Source organism: Urtica dioica, chromosome 10 (assembly GCF_054948205.1).
Source record: "Urtica dioica subsp. dioica isolate 48M chromosome 10, U.dioica_male_clone48M_v1_H2, whole genome shotgun sequence".
In the NCBI taxonomy this organism is placed as follows: Eukaryota; Viridiplantae; Streptophyta; class Magnoliopsida; order Rosales; family Urticaceae; genus Urtica; species Urtica dioica.
In genome coordinates, this window is record NC_142765.1 from 10,047,627 (window position 1) to 10,067,199 (window position 19,573).

At 44.5% G+C, this 19,573-nt stretch overlaps 1 protein-coding gene across 1 annotated transcript; it reads left to right on the plus strand.

Moving 5' to 3' along the window:
* Window positions 1-249: 249 nt before the first annotated feature.
* LOC149383396 (uncharacterized) lies at window positions 250-1,528 on the plus strand. The gene is made up of 4 exons (XM_089627774.1): window positions 250-472; window positions 530-658; window positions 882-1,024; window positions 1,274-1,528. The coding sequence occupies exons 1-4, from the start codon at window positions 250-252 to the stop codon at window positions 1,526-1,528; spliced, it is 750 nt and encodes a 249-aa protein (XP_089483900.1).
* The last annotated feature ends 18,045 nt before the right edge of the window (window positions 1,529-19,573 follow it).

Here is a 19,573-nt window from a genome sequence, read left to right on the forward strand (position 1 = left end):
TGCGACGTGTCTAAGCAAGGTTTGGGCGCTGTTTTGATGCAACATGGGAAGGTCATTGCTTATGCCTCGCGACAGCTGAAGGATTACAAGACCAGGTATCCTACCCATGAGCTAGAGCTTGCTGCTGTAGTGTTTGCATTCAAGATATGGCGACACTACCTGTACGGAGTCCATTGTGACATCTCTACAGACCACAAAACGTTAAAGTATCTCTTCACTCAGAAGTAGTTAAATATCCAAGGACGTTGGATGGAACTCCTGAATGACTATGACTTTGATTTGCATTATCATCCTGGTAAGGCAAATAAAGACGCAGATGCACTTAGCCGCAAATCTGTAGCATCCTTAGCAAGTTTGGTTGAAACATCTCTTCAACTGAAGGACGATGTCCAGCAGCTAAAACTTCAGTTGATCACTGGGAGATTAGCTGCTGTTAGCGTACGTCCGATGTTGCTGGAACACATCAAAGATGGTCAGTACGCAGACGAATATCTTCTTGGGAAGATGTTTGAGGCTTAAAACGGTAAAGAGGGTGACTTCAAGTTGGATGAGAACGAGGTTCTAAGGTGCAACGGAAGAGTTTGTGTACCATCCAACGAGGAAGTCAGAAAGCAGTTGATGGTAGAAGCTCACGGGACACCATATTCGATACATCCAGGTGTGACAATGATGTATCAAGAGATGTAGCTGAGTTTGTTCAGAAGTGCCTAACTTGTCAATAAGTTAAGGCAGAGCATCAAAAACCAGCTGGACTGTTGCAACCACTTGAGATTCCACAGTGGAAGTGGGAACAGATAACGATGGATTCCTGTCAGGTTTGCCAAAAACCACAGCTGGTCACGACTGAGTCTGGGTCATTGTCGACAAATTGACCAAATCAGCTCATTTTCTGCCCATCAAGACCACTCAAACTGTGGATAAGCTCGCTGAACTCTACATAAAAGAGATTGTTCGTCTACATGGAGTTCATAGCTCAATCGTCTCTGACCGTGATGCTCGTTTTACGTCCAAATTTTGGAAGAGGGTACAACAACATTTGGGGACGCGACTGAAATTCAGCACTGCATTTCATCCCCAAACCGATGACCCAAGTGAACGCACGATCCAAGTGTTAGAAGATATGCTCCGAGCGTGTGTTTTGGAATTCCATGGCTCGTGGAGTCGTTATCTTCCCTTGGTAGAGTTCTCGTACAATAATAGTTACCAAGCGACGATTGGGATGGCACCCTACGAAGCTCTTTATGGGCGAAAGTGTCATTCTCCAGTTCATTAGGATGAAGCTGGTGAGAGCGAGTTCATCAGTGAATTGCTCGAGCAGACCACTGAAGCGATCAAGAAAATTCAAGCCCGGATGAAGACAGCACAGAGTCATCAGAAGAGCTACCCAGATAAGCGTAGAAGACCTCTAGAGTTTGAGGCAGGAGAGAAAGTCTTTTTGAAAGTTTCCCCGATGCGTGGTGTCATGAGATTCGGGAAGAAAGGAAAGCTCAGCCCGAGATATTTTGGACCTTTTGAGATTCTGGAATGAGTAGGCAAGGCAACGTATCGCCTATCCCTACCGCCGTCTATATCCAACCTTCATGATGCGTTTCACGTATCGATGTTGCGGAAATACATGTCTGATCCTTCACATGTACTTCAAGATCAAGAGGTTGAGATTTCTCCTGACATCAGATATGAAGAACCAGCTGTTGCAATCCTAGATCGCAAAGAGAAAGTCTTGAGGAATAAGACTATACCTCTAGTCAAAGTACTATGGAAGAAACACTCCGCAGAAGAAGCTACTTGGGAGCTTGAAAGCGAAATGCAAAAGAAATACCCTGCCTTGTTCTAAGTTTCGAGGACGAAACTCTTTTAAGTGGGTAGGGATTATAATATACAAACTTTTGTAACGCATAACTTGTGAATTTGAATAAAATAAACGAGTTTTATTTTGAATCAAATTCTTGTTGCACATGAGAGTCCTTAAATTTTAAATATCTTGGAAAAAAATAATAATCATAAATATATTTAAGGTCGATGAAATTTCGGAATAAGGATATTCGAGCAAACTAGATATTGTTGCCGAATAAAATTTATTCGGAACGTACTCGGAGACTTAAAATGTCAAGAGTGAAAATAAATTCCGAAATCCCTTAAATATATTTAAGATAACGGGAATTAATAAGAAATTCTCGATTATTCTTCAAGATTATTATTTTTTTATTAATTAAGGACGAGTTTGAGAGGATTTATTTGGAAAGGACTTAAGTGCACCAAATTGAGGGACAAGAGTGAAAGAATAAGATTTTTGAGGGGTGGTTTCAGGAGATGTGTGGCTCAATGGGAGGCTGCCACGTGGCGTTCTTATCCTCATCTTTTTCTCCTATCTCACGCTGCCACCTCACCCCCTCTTTCTCTTTCTTTCTTCTTCTTTCTTCTCTTCTCCTCCTTCTCTCGCGCGAGCCACCTGCAAAGAGTAACAAAGAAAAAAAAAATTTAATCTCATCCAAGCTAGCTCGCTCGGCCATCATCATCACCATCTCTCTTCAACATCTTCTACTTCCTCTCTTCTTCTTCCTCGCCTTCGTCGCCTTGTCTTCCGCGCGTCTCACAGTGACCGCGCGCGCGCGCTCCGGCGAGGAGAACGGCTGCCGCGAGCTCACCCAAGGCCACCGACCAAGGAAGGACACTGGGAATCGAGAGAGAGCACGCCGGAGAGTCCAATTCCTCGAGAAACAAGGTAAATTTCCTTGACCCGAATTGGAAATTAGGGTTTCATGAAATTGATTTAGGGGTTTTGGTTCCGGGTTGGCATCAGTGGATTTGGCTGTGTTTAAATGATGTTGGAGCTCGATTATTGATGGTTATGACTTGAATTTGTCCTTTGATTTCAGATTTCTTGGCTGGGTTAAATTTTTGGACGATTTAGTTGATTTTGGTCACTTGATCGTGAGCTTGGTTTGCTTATATTGGCCGTGTGTTTTTCGGGGTATTTGATAGGATATGTAAGCTGTTTGTGTGAAGCTTGGATGTTGAAATTGTTTGGTTTGGATTTGTTGCTTGGCCGTGTATGATTGTTTGGCCGTGAAACTTGTTTGACTAGGTGATTTGCTTTGGCTATTTTGTGATGTTGAGTTATTCTGAATTGGTGTTGCGGCCGTGTAGCCCGGATTTATGGTTCTTATTGGTTTGATATGAGAATAGAGATTTGAAAGAAAAAAAAATTGGACTTGAGTTTTGGTGGTTTAATGTGGGTGTTGCTGATTTGGATTGTGAAACGTTATGGTTGTGGATTTGAATCGGAAAGTTTTATCATATCTCGGATTTTTCGTAAATTTGAGACGTGAGAATTGATTTGAGGAATTAAGTTGGAAATGGTTTTGAGTGGGTGATTTGAGAATTGAATTTGAAATGTGGATTTAATGACAAGGTTACGAATTTTGTGACAAGTTAGTTTGGATTCGTGTTTGGTTGTTGACTTGGTTGGGCTCGGGTTTTGGAGTCGAGATGTCGGATTTGGAATTTTGGAAATTGATAAGAGTTTGGATTTAAGGAATTAAATCGATGTCGGATTTCCGCGGTTTGATGACAGATTTGGGCGGACGAGCGGGAACCGGACGAGTCGAAGGTGACGAAGCCGGATTTTTGAAGTTTTCAAGAAAGAGTTATCAAAATTAAAACTCGATTAACTCGTGAGTTTTTTAAATCTCTTATAGCGTTTAAATACTCACAGTTGGTTATTGCCATGTATTTCATTTGTTTAAATAAATAATTTATGATTATTTATTTAATAACTTTCGAGAATTTAATTTAATTATTCATTTTGGAATTCTCGGTTTAATTTCAGATTAATTAAGTTATTAAGACTCATAATTATTATTGAATTTTATTTTGTATCATTCTCGATACGAAAGGATAATAGTCTTGACTAAGTTTAACTTCCGAAAAACCGGAGAATAATAAAGTAAATTCTTGAATACCAAACCGACTCGAATTAAATCCCGACACCGAACCCTATCTTTTTCAAGTAATCTCGAATCCAATAGCTAACGGACTTCCATCCTCGGATGCTAGTTATTTTGAAGTTTTGACAAGTGTCAAGTATCACGGAGAGCGTGAAAATCAAGACATCGCTGGAAGTCGTCGAACTTTCCGTCGAGCTATTCTAGGTAAGTGTGGAGACATTAGTCAACTACTTACCAATGGAATAATCATGTTTACGTGCATTTACGTGTTAATAATAAAAAAGAGTAGGAAAAGCCTTAAAAGACACAAACACCAAAGATTAAGGCTTCAGCCACTCTTGTTGGAAAATTTAGTTGGGTTTATACCCATAGGTTCAAATGCTAACTTGAACCAGCGACGTTGCTACTTTGTTGTAGTTAGATCGGAGGTGACATGAGAGCATGTTGGACTCTCGGATTCGAGCCGAGGGTAGAAGTACCTTGAGTCATATCCCGAGTCTTCAACTTAAAACACTAACGAGCATAAAAGGGAAATGATAATTCTTTCGAGATTTAACCCGAGTCGCTCTCCTGTAAGTAGCATATGTGTGTACTCTGAGTGCTGCAGAGTACCCGAACCCTAAAGAATTGATGTGCCGATGGTACCAAAAGGAAATGAACCCTGACGGGCTATGAGGGCCTGGGGGATGGCGCTGAGTACTCATATCTCGGGGAGTCGACCAAGAGTCATACTCGACTTTGTTGCCAGACCATGAAGGCCTGAAGAATTCACCTTGATGGGCTATGTGGGCCTGGGGGTTGCGCCGATGTCGAATGAAGTGGTACCATTAGTGGATCCCAGACAGACGTTAAAACTCTTAGGCCGCCGGACGACTGCTGCTCGAAGTCTAAGGCTGGTCTCTTATCGTTCTAGAGGTTATAGCGGGGGATGTGTGTAACCTTAAAGACGACAAGTATTAGTTAGAGTATGCGCGCATCAGTCATGCTTTAGAACTTGTTAGATTTGCATCCTTGCATTCTTATGTTCTTGTTTGCACGTCACATGTTATCACATGGCATTAGTCGCTTTATTTTCTAGGTTAGACTCCCACTTACTGAGTCAATCGACTCATAGTTTTATGACCCTTGGTAATGTAGAGAAGGGCAAGGCGCCGATGCGAGCAAGGAAGTCGAAGATGAAGACCAGACGTGTATCTCTTGACCTTTGGGCTAATGGGAACTCACCCGGGTTCAAACCCTTCTAGAATAATATCTATATTTTGTTGAACCCCTTCCGTAAACTATGATCCCCATACTATCCCTTGTATATATACTTAAAATTCGGGAGCTTGTGTATAAATAAGAGTCGCTATAAGGCTCTAATTCCTAAACTTTAAAACGCGAAAAATTTATCCAGCTTTTTGTATAACCACTTATAACACTTATATATCATCGTAATATGTTTAATCAAGCATTATGAGTATTATGGTTATTTAATTCTGATTCTATTGATATGAGATATATTGTTATATATATATTGATGTTGAGACTTATGACGTAATCCACAGTCGCGGCCTGTGAACCGCCGATGAGAGGTCGCGGGTCGTGAGAGTTATTGCGGCCGTTGCCTAATGATCTCCCGACTCGCCCACGAAAGGGGTATGCTGCCGTCCATGAGGCGAGTCTTCGCGGGGGTCTACGGTTGCCCTTTCACCCTGTGATCCACGATATTCTAGTTCGATTGAATGTTTACGCGTCTCAGATGTCTCCATCTTTCTACTATGTGGTAGTCGCGTGTCACGTGATGCTCTATAGAGCAAAGAAGAGGGCCGTGATGGTCGACAACATTCGAAACTTTGTGTCCGTTCATGGTGTCCTCAAGAAACTAGGCTTCTTCAAGGTTCAGCATCGCAAGCGTCTTGCCATTCTCACCAGGGTATCCTCGAAGCACCGATAACCTTGGGTGTGGGTGTCTGAATCTGCCTTTGGGGCGGCACCTCTTGTCTTCAGGCTCGTGGCTGACTTCCCGGCCGATTGCGACATTGAGAAATCCGAGCTCGCGCTCGTGATTGGAGCTGTCTCGAACTCGAGACGACATGGGTCGCTCTTCGAGTCCCCGGATCTAATGGTGACCACTGGGTGGTTCGTGCCTAACAAAGAGGCGCCCTGTTGTTCTCTCCTTGGTGACGAGGCCCTATCGGGCCCCAAGTCTGACGCGGGGGGTTCTTCTACCCCTTCTCTCGATTGGGGGGGGGGGGTATCAAATATTTTCATGCTATCGCACTACTTATTGTTTGTGTTTATTATCTCGCTTTGACCATTCGATTTCTTTCATGACAGATACCATGGATCGAGAGCATTCGCACGCGAGATTGCCTAGGGCACAACCCTCTGCTGACGCCATTGCCGCGGCCAGATCTCGGATTGAAGCTTGCCACGAGGGTTCGCCCGCGTGAGCGCAAAATGAGGTGAACTCTTCGAGCAAGCTGTTACCGGTCCGTCCTGGCCCAGTGAAGCGGCAACGGCCGCGATAGCGGCCGTCCTAGGACTCCCCGACGCACGGCCGGCCCAGAGCCGGCGCTCGACCAATGGCCGACTCAGAGCCGGCGCTCGGCCAACGGCCAACTCAGAGCCGGCGCTCGGCCAACGGCCGGCTCAGAGCCGGCGCTCGACCAACGGTCGGCTCAGAGCCGGCGCTCGGCCAACGGCCGGCTCAGAGCCGACGCTCGGCCTAGGGACCCCCCGAAACGTCCCTAAGTCGCCTATAAATATGAGGCTCGACCCCTCGATTCAGGTAATCCGAATTTGAGTACCGAAACGCTGTCGAACTCGTAACTCGCTCGTTTCTCTCAAGTCTCGGCCTCTAAACACCTAAACTCTCTATATCCACCTTAATCCTACTAATGTTGAGCGTCAGAGAGGTAAACAGAGACAACCCCTCGTTTCCCCTTTGTAGTTCACACCTCTTTTCTTATCTTTTCAGGTGTTCGGATGAGATAGACACCACCAACAACTAGGGGACGACTTGGGATACCAAGTCCGACACGCTCGAACTGAAGCGAGGCCACTTGGTCCGGCCTTGGGCCTAACCACTTCCGGTTCCTAAATCGTTGTCCGAAAACGAGCGGCAACATTTTGGCGCTAGAAGGAGGGCATCTCCCGAGAAACACTCTCCCTTCCATTCCTCTCACTTACAACATCTACGACTCTCGAAAGATGAGTCACATCTCCGCTACCTCCGCAGGCACTCGAGCGACGAGCTCGAGGTACGGTCTCCGAAGCCTCGCGCACCGTCTTGAAGGGCAACCTCGTGATAATGAGAGCCAGCCCCAAGACCCGGTGAACGACCTCGAGGCCGCGCTCCGAGAGGACACGGCTCGGAGGCTCGCGGAGCTCCTAGACCGTCCCGGCGTCGATGGCACACTCATCACCAACCTCCTCGGCTACGACATCGAGGATAGGTTCGCCCGAGACGACTCCGACCCCGACTATGTGGGGGAGTCGAGGACCGACGAGGCAACTCCAAGCCTCGCCCATTCACGGCCCGAGAGGTCGAACGGCGCTTTGGCTGGACCGTCGCACCCGACGCGACAACAGACACGGTCACACTCCCGGGGACTCGCCCCCTCGGTCTCAAGAGGTGGCCGGACACGGCCCCTCGCCAAGGAGAGAGCGGCCGTAGTAGACGATGGGGCCGATAGCCGAAGCGCTCGCCAAACAATCCGGCCGAGGGCGACCTCGCCCCTCCAAGCACCGAGCGTGGACCTTAGAGAGCGCCTGACGGCGCAGAGAAACTCCCGAGGGGAGGATCTCCGCCAAAGGTTCAACTCTCGGAGGGACGCACTCCCCGCCACGACTCTTCGCCGACCTCAAGCCAACGCTGGGGACCAAGCGTCCAACGAGCGCCAACAGGCGACTCCCGCAGTCCCGGCGGTCAGCCCTGCGAACGGGCTCGACATGGTGACGATGATTCAGAGCCTCCATAATCAAATCTTCGAGATGAGGGAGTCATGGAGGCAAAGGCCCTATGGAGGGATCGAGGAGTCATACTCTCCCTTCGCCGTTGAAATCCTCGCGCAGCCTTGCGTGGGAAATTTCAAGCTACCGTCCATGCCTCCCTACGACGGGCGGACGGATCCGAACTTCCACATCCAGCACTACGAGACGTGGATGACAATGCAGGGATAGACAGATGCCACCCTGTGTCAAGCCTTCAGCCTGACCCTCACGGGGTCCGGGTTTGAATGGTTCCGGAGTTTGAGACCGGGGAGCATCTCATCCTTCCGGGCTCTGCGAGAAGCCTTCCTTGCTCGTTTCGCCACTATCGTGGCGCAAAAGAAGTTGAAGACCTACCTCCTGTCTATCCGGCAGGGGAGAGACGAAACCTTGAGACAATACCTCGCTCGCTTCACCGAGGAGTCTCATAAGGTCGAAGGGTTCGACGACAAGGACGCCATCACGGCGATCACCGAGGGAGCTCGCACGAGCGACTACCTCAAGTCTATTGTTGGAAAGGTCCCGCGGGACATGGCGGAGCTAATGTCGAGAGCCCGCACATACATGGGGATCGAGGACTACCTCGATGGCCGAGACGGCCGGAAGACGGGGGGACAGAACAGTCGTCGCGGCGATGATCAAGACGGAGATCGTCCCGACCCTCGAAAGAGGAGGAACAAGGGAGGGCAGGCCCCTAACGGTCGCTCCCTCCCTGGACCAAGTCCTCCGCACGTCGATAGCTTTCGAAAGTTTTCGTCGTTTACCCCCCTGAACATTCCGCAAGAGCGAATCCTAGCTCTGCATCGTGACAAGCTGGGAAGCCCCGCTCCATTCACAAAGGATCCCGTGAAGCGAGATCGAAGCAAGTTCTGTGAGTACCACCAAGACCATGGGCATCTGACGTCCGAATGTTACCAGCTCAAACGTCAGATTGAGGCCCTGATTCAAGATGGGAAGCTGAAAGAGTACGTCCTTAGGACGATTGGGACGGCCGCGGCGCACGGAGAGCGTTCGCGGCAAGAAAGGAAAGGCCCGACGACGGTAACCGTTACGGACCGAGCTGCAATCGAAGAACCGGAGAGCTCACAATTGCACGTCAATCATGGGCGGCCCGGAGTTCGTAGACTCGAGCACGCAAAGGAAGAAGTACGTGCGAGAAGTTTCCCAAGGGAAAATAGCGCACTACATTAACTACACGTTCGAGGATCCTCCCCCGGCCCCGTTCGAGTCCATGTTCTTCACCGGCCAAGAGGTGGTGCGAGTTCTCCACCCACACAATGACGCGATAGTCGTCTCGGCCCCGGTCGCCAACAACCTCGCGGGAGAATCTTAATCGACAATGGCAGCTCCGCCGACATAATCTTCAAGTCGGCGCTGGACAGGATGAAACTATCCGGAATGAGACTGACACGGATCTCGACCCCGCTCTTCGGCTTCTCCGGGAAGAGGGTCATGACGGAGGGCACTATCGACCTCCCGGTCACCTTCGAGACACCGGGCGGGATCGAGGTCACCCACATCGTGTCGTTCCTGGTTGTGGACCAGCCCTCGGCGTACAATATCATCATCGGCCGCCCGACTCTCAATCGGTTGAAGGCCATAACGTCCACATATCATCTGATGATGAAGTTCCCGACCGAGAAGGGGATTGCCGTAATGTTGGGAGACCAATCAATGGCAAGGATGTGCTACATCCAAGGCGTGGACGGGAAAGGAAAAGGAAAGATGATGAGCACCATCTTCCAGCTCGGGGACAAGCTCCCATGCCAGATAGAGAAATGGGGCACCTTCGGAGAACTGGACCAGATGGACGATGTCGAGCGTCGGAAGGTGGAGACACCGGACGACCTCGTTCCCGTCGTGTTGGACGATGTTGTCAATGGTGCCCACAAGAAGAGTTGTAGTCTTTATTTTGAACATTTGATGTAATAAAGTCTCATGAAGACTCTTGCTTGTAATTGCTGTTGGAATCGATCTAGGGTTTGAGAAAAAGTTTAACGCTTCGTTAAGCGGCGGAATTTAAAAAATTTTCTTTTTAAGTAAAACTAGTTTTTACTAACCTAGACAAGAGCATGTACATGTAAATAAAAACTAATATGAGCTATTAAAGTTACTAACCTTTCTTGAAGCTTGAACCTTGTAGAAGCTTTTGGAAAGTTGCAACGCTCGTCTCCCCTCGCAGCACGTCTCTCTTCCTTTCCTCGGCACCTCGAGTAACCACGAAAGTTTCTATCACTAAATCACTCGAAAAGAAGGAATCAGTGAGTGGGCACTTTTAAACACTACGACTTAAGAACGAGTCTCAAAGTCGCAGAGCTAAAGACTAGGTCGAGTGAGGACCTAGGTGCCAAGACAAGAGAAAACCGAAAATAAACTAGAGAGAGAGAGAAGAGGACTTCGGCCAAGTTCTAGAGAGAGAGTCTCTCAAATCTCTTAAACTTGGATGAATGAATTGTGAGGAAATGAGGCTCCTATTTATAGGAGAGGTCTCACCTTCAATAAGGTAGTTTCCTCTTCTATAGAATATCACATATTCATGAGCAAAAATCCTTCATTTCCCATTCCATGTTGGGCGCCCAAGGCTGCCTCCTAGAGGCTAGGATTTGTTTCCTTTTTTGTTCCTTGGCTTTCCCTTTTCTCACTTGGCCGAATTTCCTACAAGCATGTGTGGGAAATTTGTTTCCTCTTTTTCTTTTGGCAAGTATCTAAATACATTTATGCACAAAATAAACTCTCTTTCCTTGGGTATTATGGGCGCCCATTTCACTTCTAGAAGGAGCTTCTAGAAGCTTCTTCATTTATTCATGAGAACATGAAAAAGGCCCATTAAGAGTTTTCAATAAAATTCTTATGAAATGAAATTAATTCACAAGGCCCAATGATCAAGTCATGGCCGAGTGAAACATGTCATAAAATGACCTTGTCAAAAAATTTATTGACATTCATTTCATCCTTTGTCTCAAAAGACAAATATACCCTTTTAACTATTTTCGTTCTTGTTTTGGCTTAGCTTCCAGTTTAACTATTCCTATCGATGTGTTTCGTGACAGTGACCTCATGGACCCAAATGAACAAAGCTTTAGCTAAACACTTGGACTCAAAAGTTCACAAACCTTTTCCAAGTTTAGCTTAATGCCAACTGACTCCACTAAAGAGCTGACACTGAAAATCTCTCGGTTCAAATGAATTTATTTTCTACTCAAGAATTCGACCTACTTATGATGAGCGGATCCACTGAATATTATCTATGTTTACCCTTCATGAATGTCATCAGCTAGTCGGGATTTACTAAATTACCATTTTACCCTTCTAGCTGTTATTTCCTCAACTCCTTTGTCGCTTGTGAATAAGTTAGAAACAATGTATTGACGAGGAGCTAACAAGTCACATTGTTTCATCCAAAAGAGTCAGGACTCAATTTGGACACTGGCCAGTTCATTTATTCACACTCCAAGGAACAAAGCATGAGGTGACATACATTGCATTTCAGCAATCTTGTACATGAATTCCATATCTATGAGAACTTCACAAAGTTACTCATGTCAGACTCACAACTTAGTACTTCACCAATAGGCCTTGTTCGGAATCACATAGTGAGTCCGAACTTTGACTTTCTCAAATGAGAATACTAAGGTGTGAAATGGCATGTCTCATTTCAGGATTAAGGTAAGCATGATGCAATTCATACATAGTGACTTCGAGACATAAGAGGTTAAATGGTTTGTTCTTATCTTGTCTCTAGAAGTGCACTGGTCAATTCAGTACCTTCGGAAGATACCTAGAAGAACTATAGAGTCCCCAACTCTCAATGCCTCATAACCAGACATCATAGATTCTTCTAACAATCATACTGAGGTCAATAGTCCTTTGACCCTAAGATTGCGAATATATCGTTTTAAGCAAACTACGAAGAGTTTGTTCATGCAAATCTACATTTGTCTCTTCGTAAGTTGTTAAGTTTGTTTATGGACTAAAAGACTAAGGTTTTATCATAAAGCTTCAAACAAAGAAAGAATGAATGAACGTTTCAACTTTTTATTAATGAATAAGCAATTACAAGCAAGAGTCTTCGTAAGACTATATGACATCAAATGTACATAAATAGACACTACTACTCTTCTTGTGGGCACCATTGACAACAAACTCCCACTTGACTCAAAGAAGATGTGAGTAGTCCTACGTGCCTAATCCCTCTCAAAGTTGGCCGAAGACCATGTTCGCTAGGGCCTTGGTGAATGGATCTGCCAGAGATCTACTTCACCTCCACGTCTCCGCGCTGCGCGATCTCTCGAATCAAATGGTATTTCCTCTCAATATGCTTAGAGCGCTTATGGCTTCGAGGTTCCTTTGAGTTAGCGACAGCCCCACTATTATCACAATAAAGGGTCATGGGCTCGTCGACGTTTGGAACAACTTCCAAATACTTAAGGAATTTTCTAAGCCATACAGCCTCTTTGGATGCTTCACAAGCAGCCACATATTCTGCTTCCATTGTGGAGTCAGCAATGCAAGATTGCTTAATACTTCTCCACACAACAGCTCCACCATTAAGGATGAACAGAGATCCTGATGTGGATTTCCTGGAATCCTTATCCGCTTGAAAATCGGAGTCGGTATATCCCGTCATAGTCAGGTCAGTACCTGAGTATGTAAGCATCAAGTTCCTAGTTCTTCGAAGATACTTAAGAACATGCTTAACAGCAATCCAGTGCTCGGGTCCAGGGTTGGATTGGAAACGACTAACTACGCCAACGGCGAAACATATATCAGGTCTAGTGCGAAGCATAGCATACATGAGGCTTCCTACGGCAGAGGCGTGAGGAACCTTCCTCATGTCTTTAATCTCTTGTGCAGTCTTGGGAGACTGGTCCTTAGAGAGTGAAACTCCATGCCTAAAGGGTGTTTGACCCCTCTTGCAGTCTTGCATCGAGAAGCGATCCATCACCTTATCAATATAAGATGCTTGAGAGAGCGACAGGGTCCGGTTTTTCCTATCTCGAAAGATTTGGATTCCCAGAATGTACGCGGCTTCTCCTAGATCCTTCATATCGAATTGCTTTGCCAGCCAGACCTTAACCTCAGATAACTTACCCACGTCATTACCAATGAGTAGTATATCATCGACATATAGTACCAGAAACACAACTTTGCCTTCGTGTATTAACTTGTAAACACAAGGCTCATCTATTGACTGTTCAAAGCCGAAGCTCTTTACACTTTCATCGAATCTAATATTCCATGACCTAGATGCTTGCTTTAGTCCATAAATGGATTTAAGCAACTCACAAACCTTGGTCTCTTGACCTTTATCCACGAAACCGTCTGGTTGAGCCATGTAAATGCGCTCGTCAAGATTGCCATTCAGAAAGGCTGTCTTGACATCCATTTGCCAGATCTCATTGTCGAGAGCTGCAGCTATGGATAGGAGTATGCGGATGGATTTAAGCATCGCGACTGGCGAGAAGGTTTCTTCATAGTCAATCCCTTCTTGTTGGGTATAACCCTTTGCCACAAGTCGTGCTTTGAACGTCTCGACGTTCCCATCAGGACCCCTTTTCTTCTTGTATATCCACTTACACCCTACGGGTTTAATCCCTTCAGGAAGGTCTACAAGTTTCCAGACTTTGTTTACATACATCGAGTGCATTTCAACTTTCATGGCATCAAGCCAAAGGTTTGATTCAGAACAAGCCATCGCTTGGCTATAGGAAACAGGGTCATCCATGTCGGAGACGGCTACAAGAGAGTCTCCATAAGACATGTACCTGTCAGGCTTTTGAGTAGCCCTCCCACTACGTCTAAGTACTACTTGACGAGATTCTGATGAGTTAGGTTGTGTTTCAGTTGGGGTAAGAACAGTTCTTACAGATGAGGTAGAAGCTTCCTCACCCAACTTTTCTTCAAGCACAATTTTGCTTCTAGGTTTCGTATCTTTCATAAAGTCCTCCTCGAGGAAACGAGCATTCGTGCTAACGAAAGTCTTATCGTCCTCGGGACTATAGAAAGTAAAACCTTTGGTTTCCTTCGGATATCCTACAAACAGGCACAATTCTGACCTACTAGCCAACTTGCTAGTCTTTTGCCTCAGCACGTGTGCAGGGCAACCCCAAATTCGGATGCGGCCAAGATTCACTTTACGGCCAGTCCATCTCTCATAAGGAGTACCAGGAACCGTTTTAGACGGAACTTGGTTCAGAATGTAGGCGGCTGTTTCGAGGGCATATCCCCAAAAGGAAAGCGGGAGTGATGAGTAACTTATCATTGATCTAACCATCTCCATAAGAGTTCGGTTTCTTCTCTCTGACACTCCGTTTTGTTGAGGTGTGCCAGGTGCGGTAAGCTGAGAAGCGATACCTTCTTCTTTAAGAAAGTCATCGAACTCTCCAGACATATACTCACCACCTCGATCAGATCGAAGGGTTTTGATCACTTTGCCAGTTTGCTTTTCCACTAAAGCCCTAAAGACCTTAAATACGTTAAAGGTCTCGGATTTGTGTTTAAGCAAATAGACAAACCCATATCTTGAGTAATCATCAGTGAAGGTAATGAAGTATTCGTATCCTCCACGTGCCTGTTGGTTGAGCGGACCACATACATCAGAATGTATTAGTTCCAGCAACTCAGTGGCTCTTCGACCCCTATCAGAGAAAGGTCGCTTAGTCATTTTTCCTTCTATGCAGGATTCACAAGTAGGTAGTGAACCTATTGCAGAGGCTTGGAGTGGACCATCCCTCACAAGTCTCTTAATCCTATCTAGACTGATATGACCAAGTCTCAAGTGCCAGAGGTACGTTGATTTTGTTAGATCGGAGGATTCAGAAAGTTTGATCCTCTTTGGCTCCCTAATTAGATCATTATCTATTTCGGTGTCTAAAAGAGAAGGTTTAGTGGGATAGACGTAGAAAAGAGCATTCTTCATACATGCATCAGTGACAAAAGAATTATCAGGAAACGAAATACGAATTCCATTCTTAATGAACTTTAAACAATAATCTTGCTCACGAAGATGATCAACGGATATTAAGTTCTTCCCAAAGGTAGGAACAAAATAAACATTATTCAAGTTTAAAGTGCGGTCTTCAAATGACAGCGTCACGGATCCCACAGCCTTTGCAGACACCAGGCTCCCATCACCCCATTTGAAACAGAACTCGCCTTCCTCTAAGCTTTTGGTTTTCTTGAAACCATTCAAGGAACAACAAATATGGTTAGTAGCAGCGGAGTCAAGAATCCACGTTGATACATTATCAGCTACTAAGCATGCTTTGGTAACTAGTACAATACTATGTTCCTTTGCTTTGAGATAGGCGGGACAGTTCTTTATATCGGCCTTGTAAGGTCTCTTCACAGTTCCAGAGGTGGAGGCTTCTTGCTCAGTAGCATGTGCCTCTCCTTGATTCCTCTTTCTCTTAGTGAAACCTACAGCAGTGTGAAGTTCCTCCATAAGCTTGGTAACAGTGTACTCTAGCTTGTTAATGGAGTAGTTCATCTTGAAGGTATCAAGAGATGCGGGGAGAGTTTCTAAGATCACATCTATGACATTCTTCCCATCAATCTCAGATCCTAGGATTTCCATTTTACTCAGATGACTAATGATCAATATCATAAAGTCTCCAACAGGAGTCCTAGCCTGCATCTGACAGTTCATAAACTTTCGGACTGCTTGTAGCCTTGTTTGACGCCTTTGCCCTCCAAACATCTCAAGGAGATTGTAGAGCATGTCAGCGGCAGTCTCGAAGTCACGATGTTGCTCTTTCAGCATATTGTTCATAGATGCCAAGATATAGCACCTCACAATCTCATCGGATCGAAGCCAGGCCGCTAAGGTGTCATTGTACTCTTGAGTTGAATCATCATTCGTCAGAGGAGGACATGGGGTGGTGAGTACTCATTTGTGCTTGTTAACGGTAGGTATTATGTCGAGGTTACGTTTCGAATCTACGTAGTTTTCGTTTTCGAGTTTGTTCGAGGAAAGAAAGATTGAGAGAGGGTTGAGAGACATATTGCCTATTTAAGTTGAAATAAGTTTATGATTAGTCTTTGGTTTAGGATTTAAGTTTTATTAAGACTTTTTATAAAATCCAAAGGTGTTATAAACTAAACGATAATTTACTCCCTCAAGAGAAGGCCGCAAAAAATCTCCATTTATAAGTAAATGACACATCATTAATGCTAAGCCAAGATGTCAGTACATCATTTTGACTAGCCACCTTGTAAATTGGTTTGATCACTCACATCCTTTCGCAGAGCCTTAAGGAAGGATACTAGGGATTGAGCCTAAGTGTGCAACCAACCACTTAGTCCAAAAGATCAGCTTTGAAAAACAATCCCCCAAGGGGAGGCCTTGCCATCATTGCATCACTCTCGGACGTAGCTCATTGAGCAATGATCGAAGCAATAACGCCTTGGAGTACTCACATTTAAGTGAGGGTCGCAAGAGCGGCTCTTAGTCCCACGTTATTGCATCTTTCATTAGTGTTGGGGATCGTGGGTTACAAACAACGAATATAACCCTCCCACTTAGTTTTTGGAGTTGGTTCATCGACTCTTATAAGTTCGGAAACAGATTTCCTAGTTAGAGAGCGACAGAGCGGACAACTAGAAGAGAATCCTAGATCGACATGTTCAGAGCAGTATTAGTGCATAAAGGCACAAGGGACATACTCGATCTTTTCCTATTTTCTATTTCGGGAAAGTGCGTGAGGGAAGTGTGAACTTCAACTCACTCGAACACTTGAAAGTTTGAGATTACACATCTTTTTATTTTTCGGCTTTGTCTACAAAGAGACCTCCCACTCAAATTTTCAAGAGCATATAGATTTTGAACATATGTGATATAGATATAGTTTTGAAAACATTTTGAAAACTTATTTGATTTGGATGACAAAATATTTTCAAGTTTGAAAGTGAAAACGGTTTTTCAAAATTCAAACTAGTTTTGTAAAAATTCAATTTCAATTAAACTTTCAAAAATCAAAACATTTTAATCTTACACATCATGTTTATTAATGAATGAAGAGGCAATTGTTGTCAATGGTGCCCACAAGAAGAGTAGTAGTGTCTATTTATGTACATTTGATGTCATATAGTCTTACGAAGACTCTTGCTTGTAATGAGTTATAGAACTCTAATGAGAAAACTTTCTTGAGCAAAAATGTTTTTCATATGATTATAAACATGATGTGTAAAGATTAAAAGTTTTGTTTTTTGAAAGATTAATTGAAATTGAATTTTTACAAAACTAGTTTGAATTTTGAAAAACCGTTTTCACTTTCAAACTTGAAAATATTTTGTCATCCAAATCAAATAAATTTTCAAAATGTTTTCAAAACTATATCTATATCACATATGTTCAAAATCTATATGCTCTTGAAATTTTGAGTGGAAGGTCTCTTTGTAGACAAAACCGAAAAATAAAAGGATGTGTAATCTCAAACTTTCAAGTGTTCGAGTGAGTTGAAGTTCACACTTCCCTCACGCACTTTCCCGAAATAGAAAATAGGAAAAGATCGAGTATGTCCCTTGTGCCTTTATGCACTAATACTGCTCTGAACATGTCGATCTAGGATTCTCTTCTAGTTGTCCGCTCTGTCGCTCTCTAACTAGGAAATCTGTTTCCGAACTTAAAAGAGTCGATGAACCAACTCCAAAAACTAAGTGGGAGGGTTATACTCGTTGTTTGTAACCCGCGATCCCCAACACTAATGAAAGATGCAATAACGTGGGACTAAGAGCCGCTCTTGCGACCCTCACTTAAATGTGAGTACTCCAAGGCGTTGTTGCTTCGATCATTGCTCAATGAGCTACGTCCGAGAATGATGCAATGATGGCAAGGCCTCCCCTTGGGGGATTGTTTTTCAAAGCTGATCTTTTGGACTAAGTGGTTGGTTGCACACTTAGACTCAATCCCTAGTATCCTTCCTTAAGGCTCTGCGAAAGGATGTGAGTGATCAAACCAATTTACAAGGTGGCTAGTCAAAATGATGTACTGACATCTTGGCTTAGCATTAATGATGTGTCATTTACTTATAAATGGAGATTTTTTGCGGCCTTCTCTTGAGGGAGTAAATTATCGTTTGGTTTATAACACCTTTGGGTTTTACAAAAGTCTTAATGAAACTTAAATCCTAAACCAAAGACTAATCATAAACTTGTTTCAACTTCAATAGGCTTTATGTCCCGCAAACATCTCTCAATCTTTCTTTCCTCGATCAAACTCGAAAACGAAAACTACGTAGATTCGAAACGTAACCTCGACATAATACCTACTGTCGACAAGCACAAATGGGTTCTCACCACCCCCTGTCCTCAAACGAATGATGATTCGACGCAAGAGGAGAAAGACGTCCTGGCGGCCTGGCTTAGATCCGATGAGATTGCGAGATGCTATATTTTGGCATCGATGAACAATGTGTTGCAACAACAACATCGTGATTATGAAACTGCCACCGATATGCTCTACAATCTCCATGAGATGTTTGGAGGGCAAGGACGTCAAGCTAGGCAACAAGCGGTCCGACAATTCATGAACTGTCGTATGAAGGCTGGAACTCCCGTTAGAGATCATATGATGCTGATCATTAGCTATCTCAACGAGATGGAGATTCTTGGATCTGAGATTGATGGGGAGACCAAAATAGATATGATCTTGGAAACTCTCCCCGAAACCTTTGATACCTTCAAGTTGAACTATTCCATGAACAAGCTGGAGTACACTGTTACCGAGCTCATGAAGGAACTTCAAACCGCTGAGGCACTCACTAAGAAAAAGAGGGCTCAAGGAGAAGTACATGCTACTGCCTCCACCTCTGGATCTAAGAAGAGACCTCGCAACGCCGAGAAAAAGAACCAACCTAAGGTTCAAACGAAGAAGAAGGCGCCAAAGGCTCCGAAGGTGGACAAGTCTAAAGACAAGTGCCACCACTGCAACGAGCCTGGTCACTGGCGTAGGAACTGTCCCGCCTACCTCAAAACCAAAGCTAAAGGTATTGTACTTGTTACTGAAGCCTGTTTAGTAGCTGATAATGTATCATCGTGGATTATTGACTCCGCTGCTACTAACCATATTTGCTGCTCCTTGACTGGTTTTAGGAAAAGCAAAAGCTTAGAGGATGGCGACTTCTGCTTCAAGTGGGGTGATGAGAGCGTGGTGTCTGCGAAGGCTGTGGGATCCGTGACGCTATCTTTTGAAGATCGAACTTTAAATTTGAATAATGTTTATTATGTTCCTTCCTTTGGGAAAAACCTAGTATCTGTTGCTCAACTTTTCGAGCAAGATTATTATTTAAAGTTTATAAAGAATGGAATTCGTATTTCTTTTTCTAATTCTTTCGTCACTGATGCATGTATGAAGAATGGTCTTTTTTACATCTATCCCACTCAACCTTCTCTTTTAGACACCGAAATAGATAACGATCTAATTAGGGAGCCAAAGAGGATCAAACTTTCTGAATCCTCCGATCTAACAAAATCAACATACCTCTGGCACTTAAGACTTGGTCATATCAGTCTAGATAGGATTAAGAGACTTGTGAGGGATGGTCCACTCCAAGCCTCTGCAATAGGTTCACTACCTACTTGTGAATCCTGCATAGAAGGAAAAATGACTAAGCGACCTTTCTCCGATAAGGGTCGAAGAGCCACTGAGTTGC

Coding starts and splice junctions, on each gene's coding strand:
- LOC149383396 (XM_089627774.1), top strand. CDS start 250: ATGGAACTCCTGAATGACTATGACTTTGATTTGCATTATCATCCTGGT. Junction 473..529: donor GCTGGAACACATCAAAGATG/GTCAGTACGCAG, acceptor AAAACGGTAAAG/AGGGTGACTTCAAGTTGGAT. Junction 659..881: donor ACCATATTCGATACATCCAG/GTGTGACAATGA, acceptor TGACCAAATCAG/CTCATTTTCTGCCCATCAAG.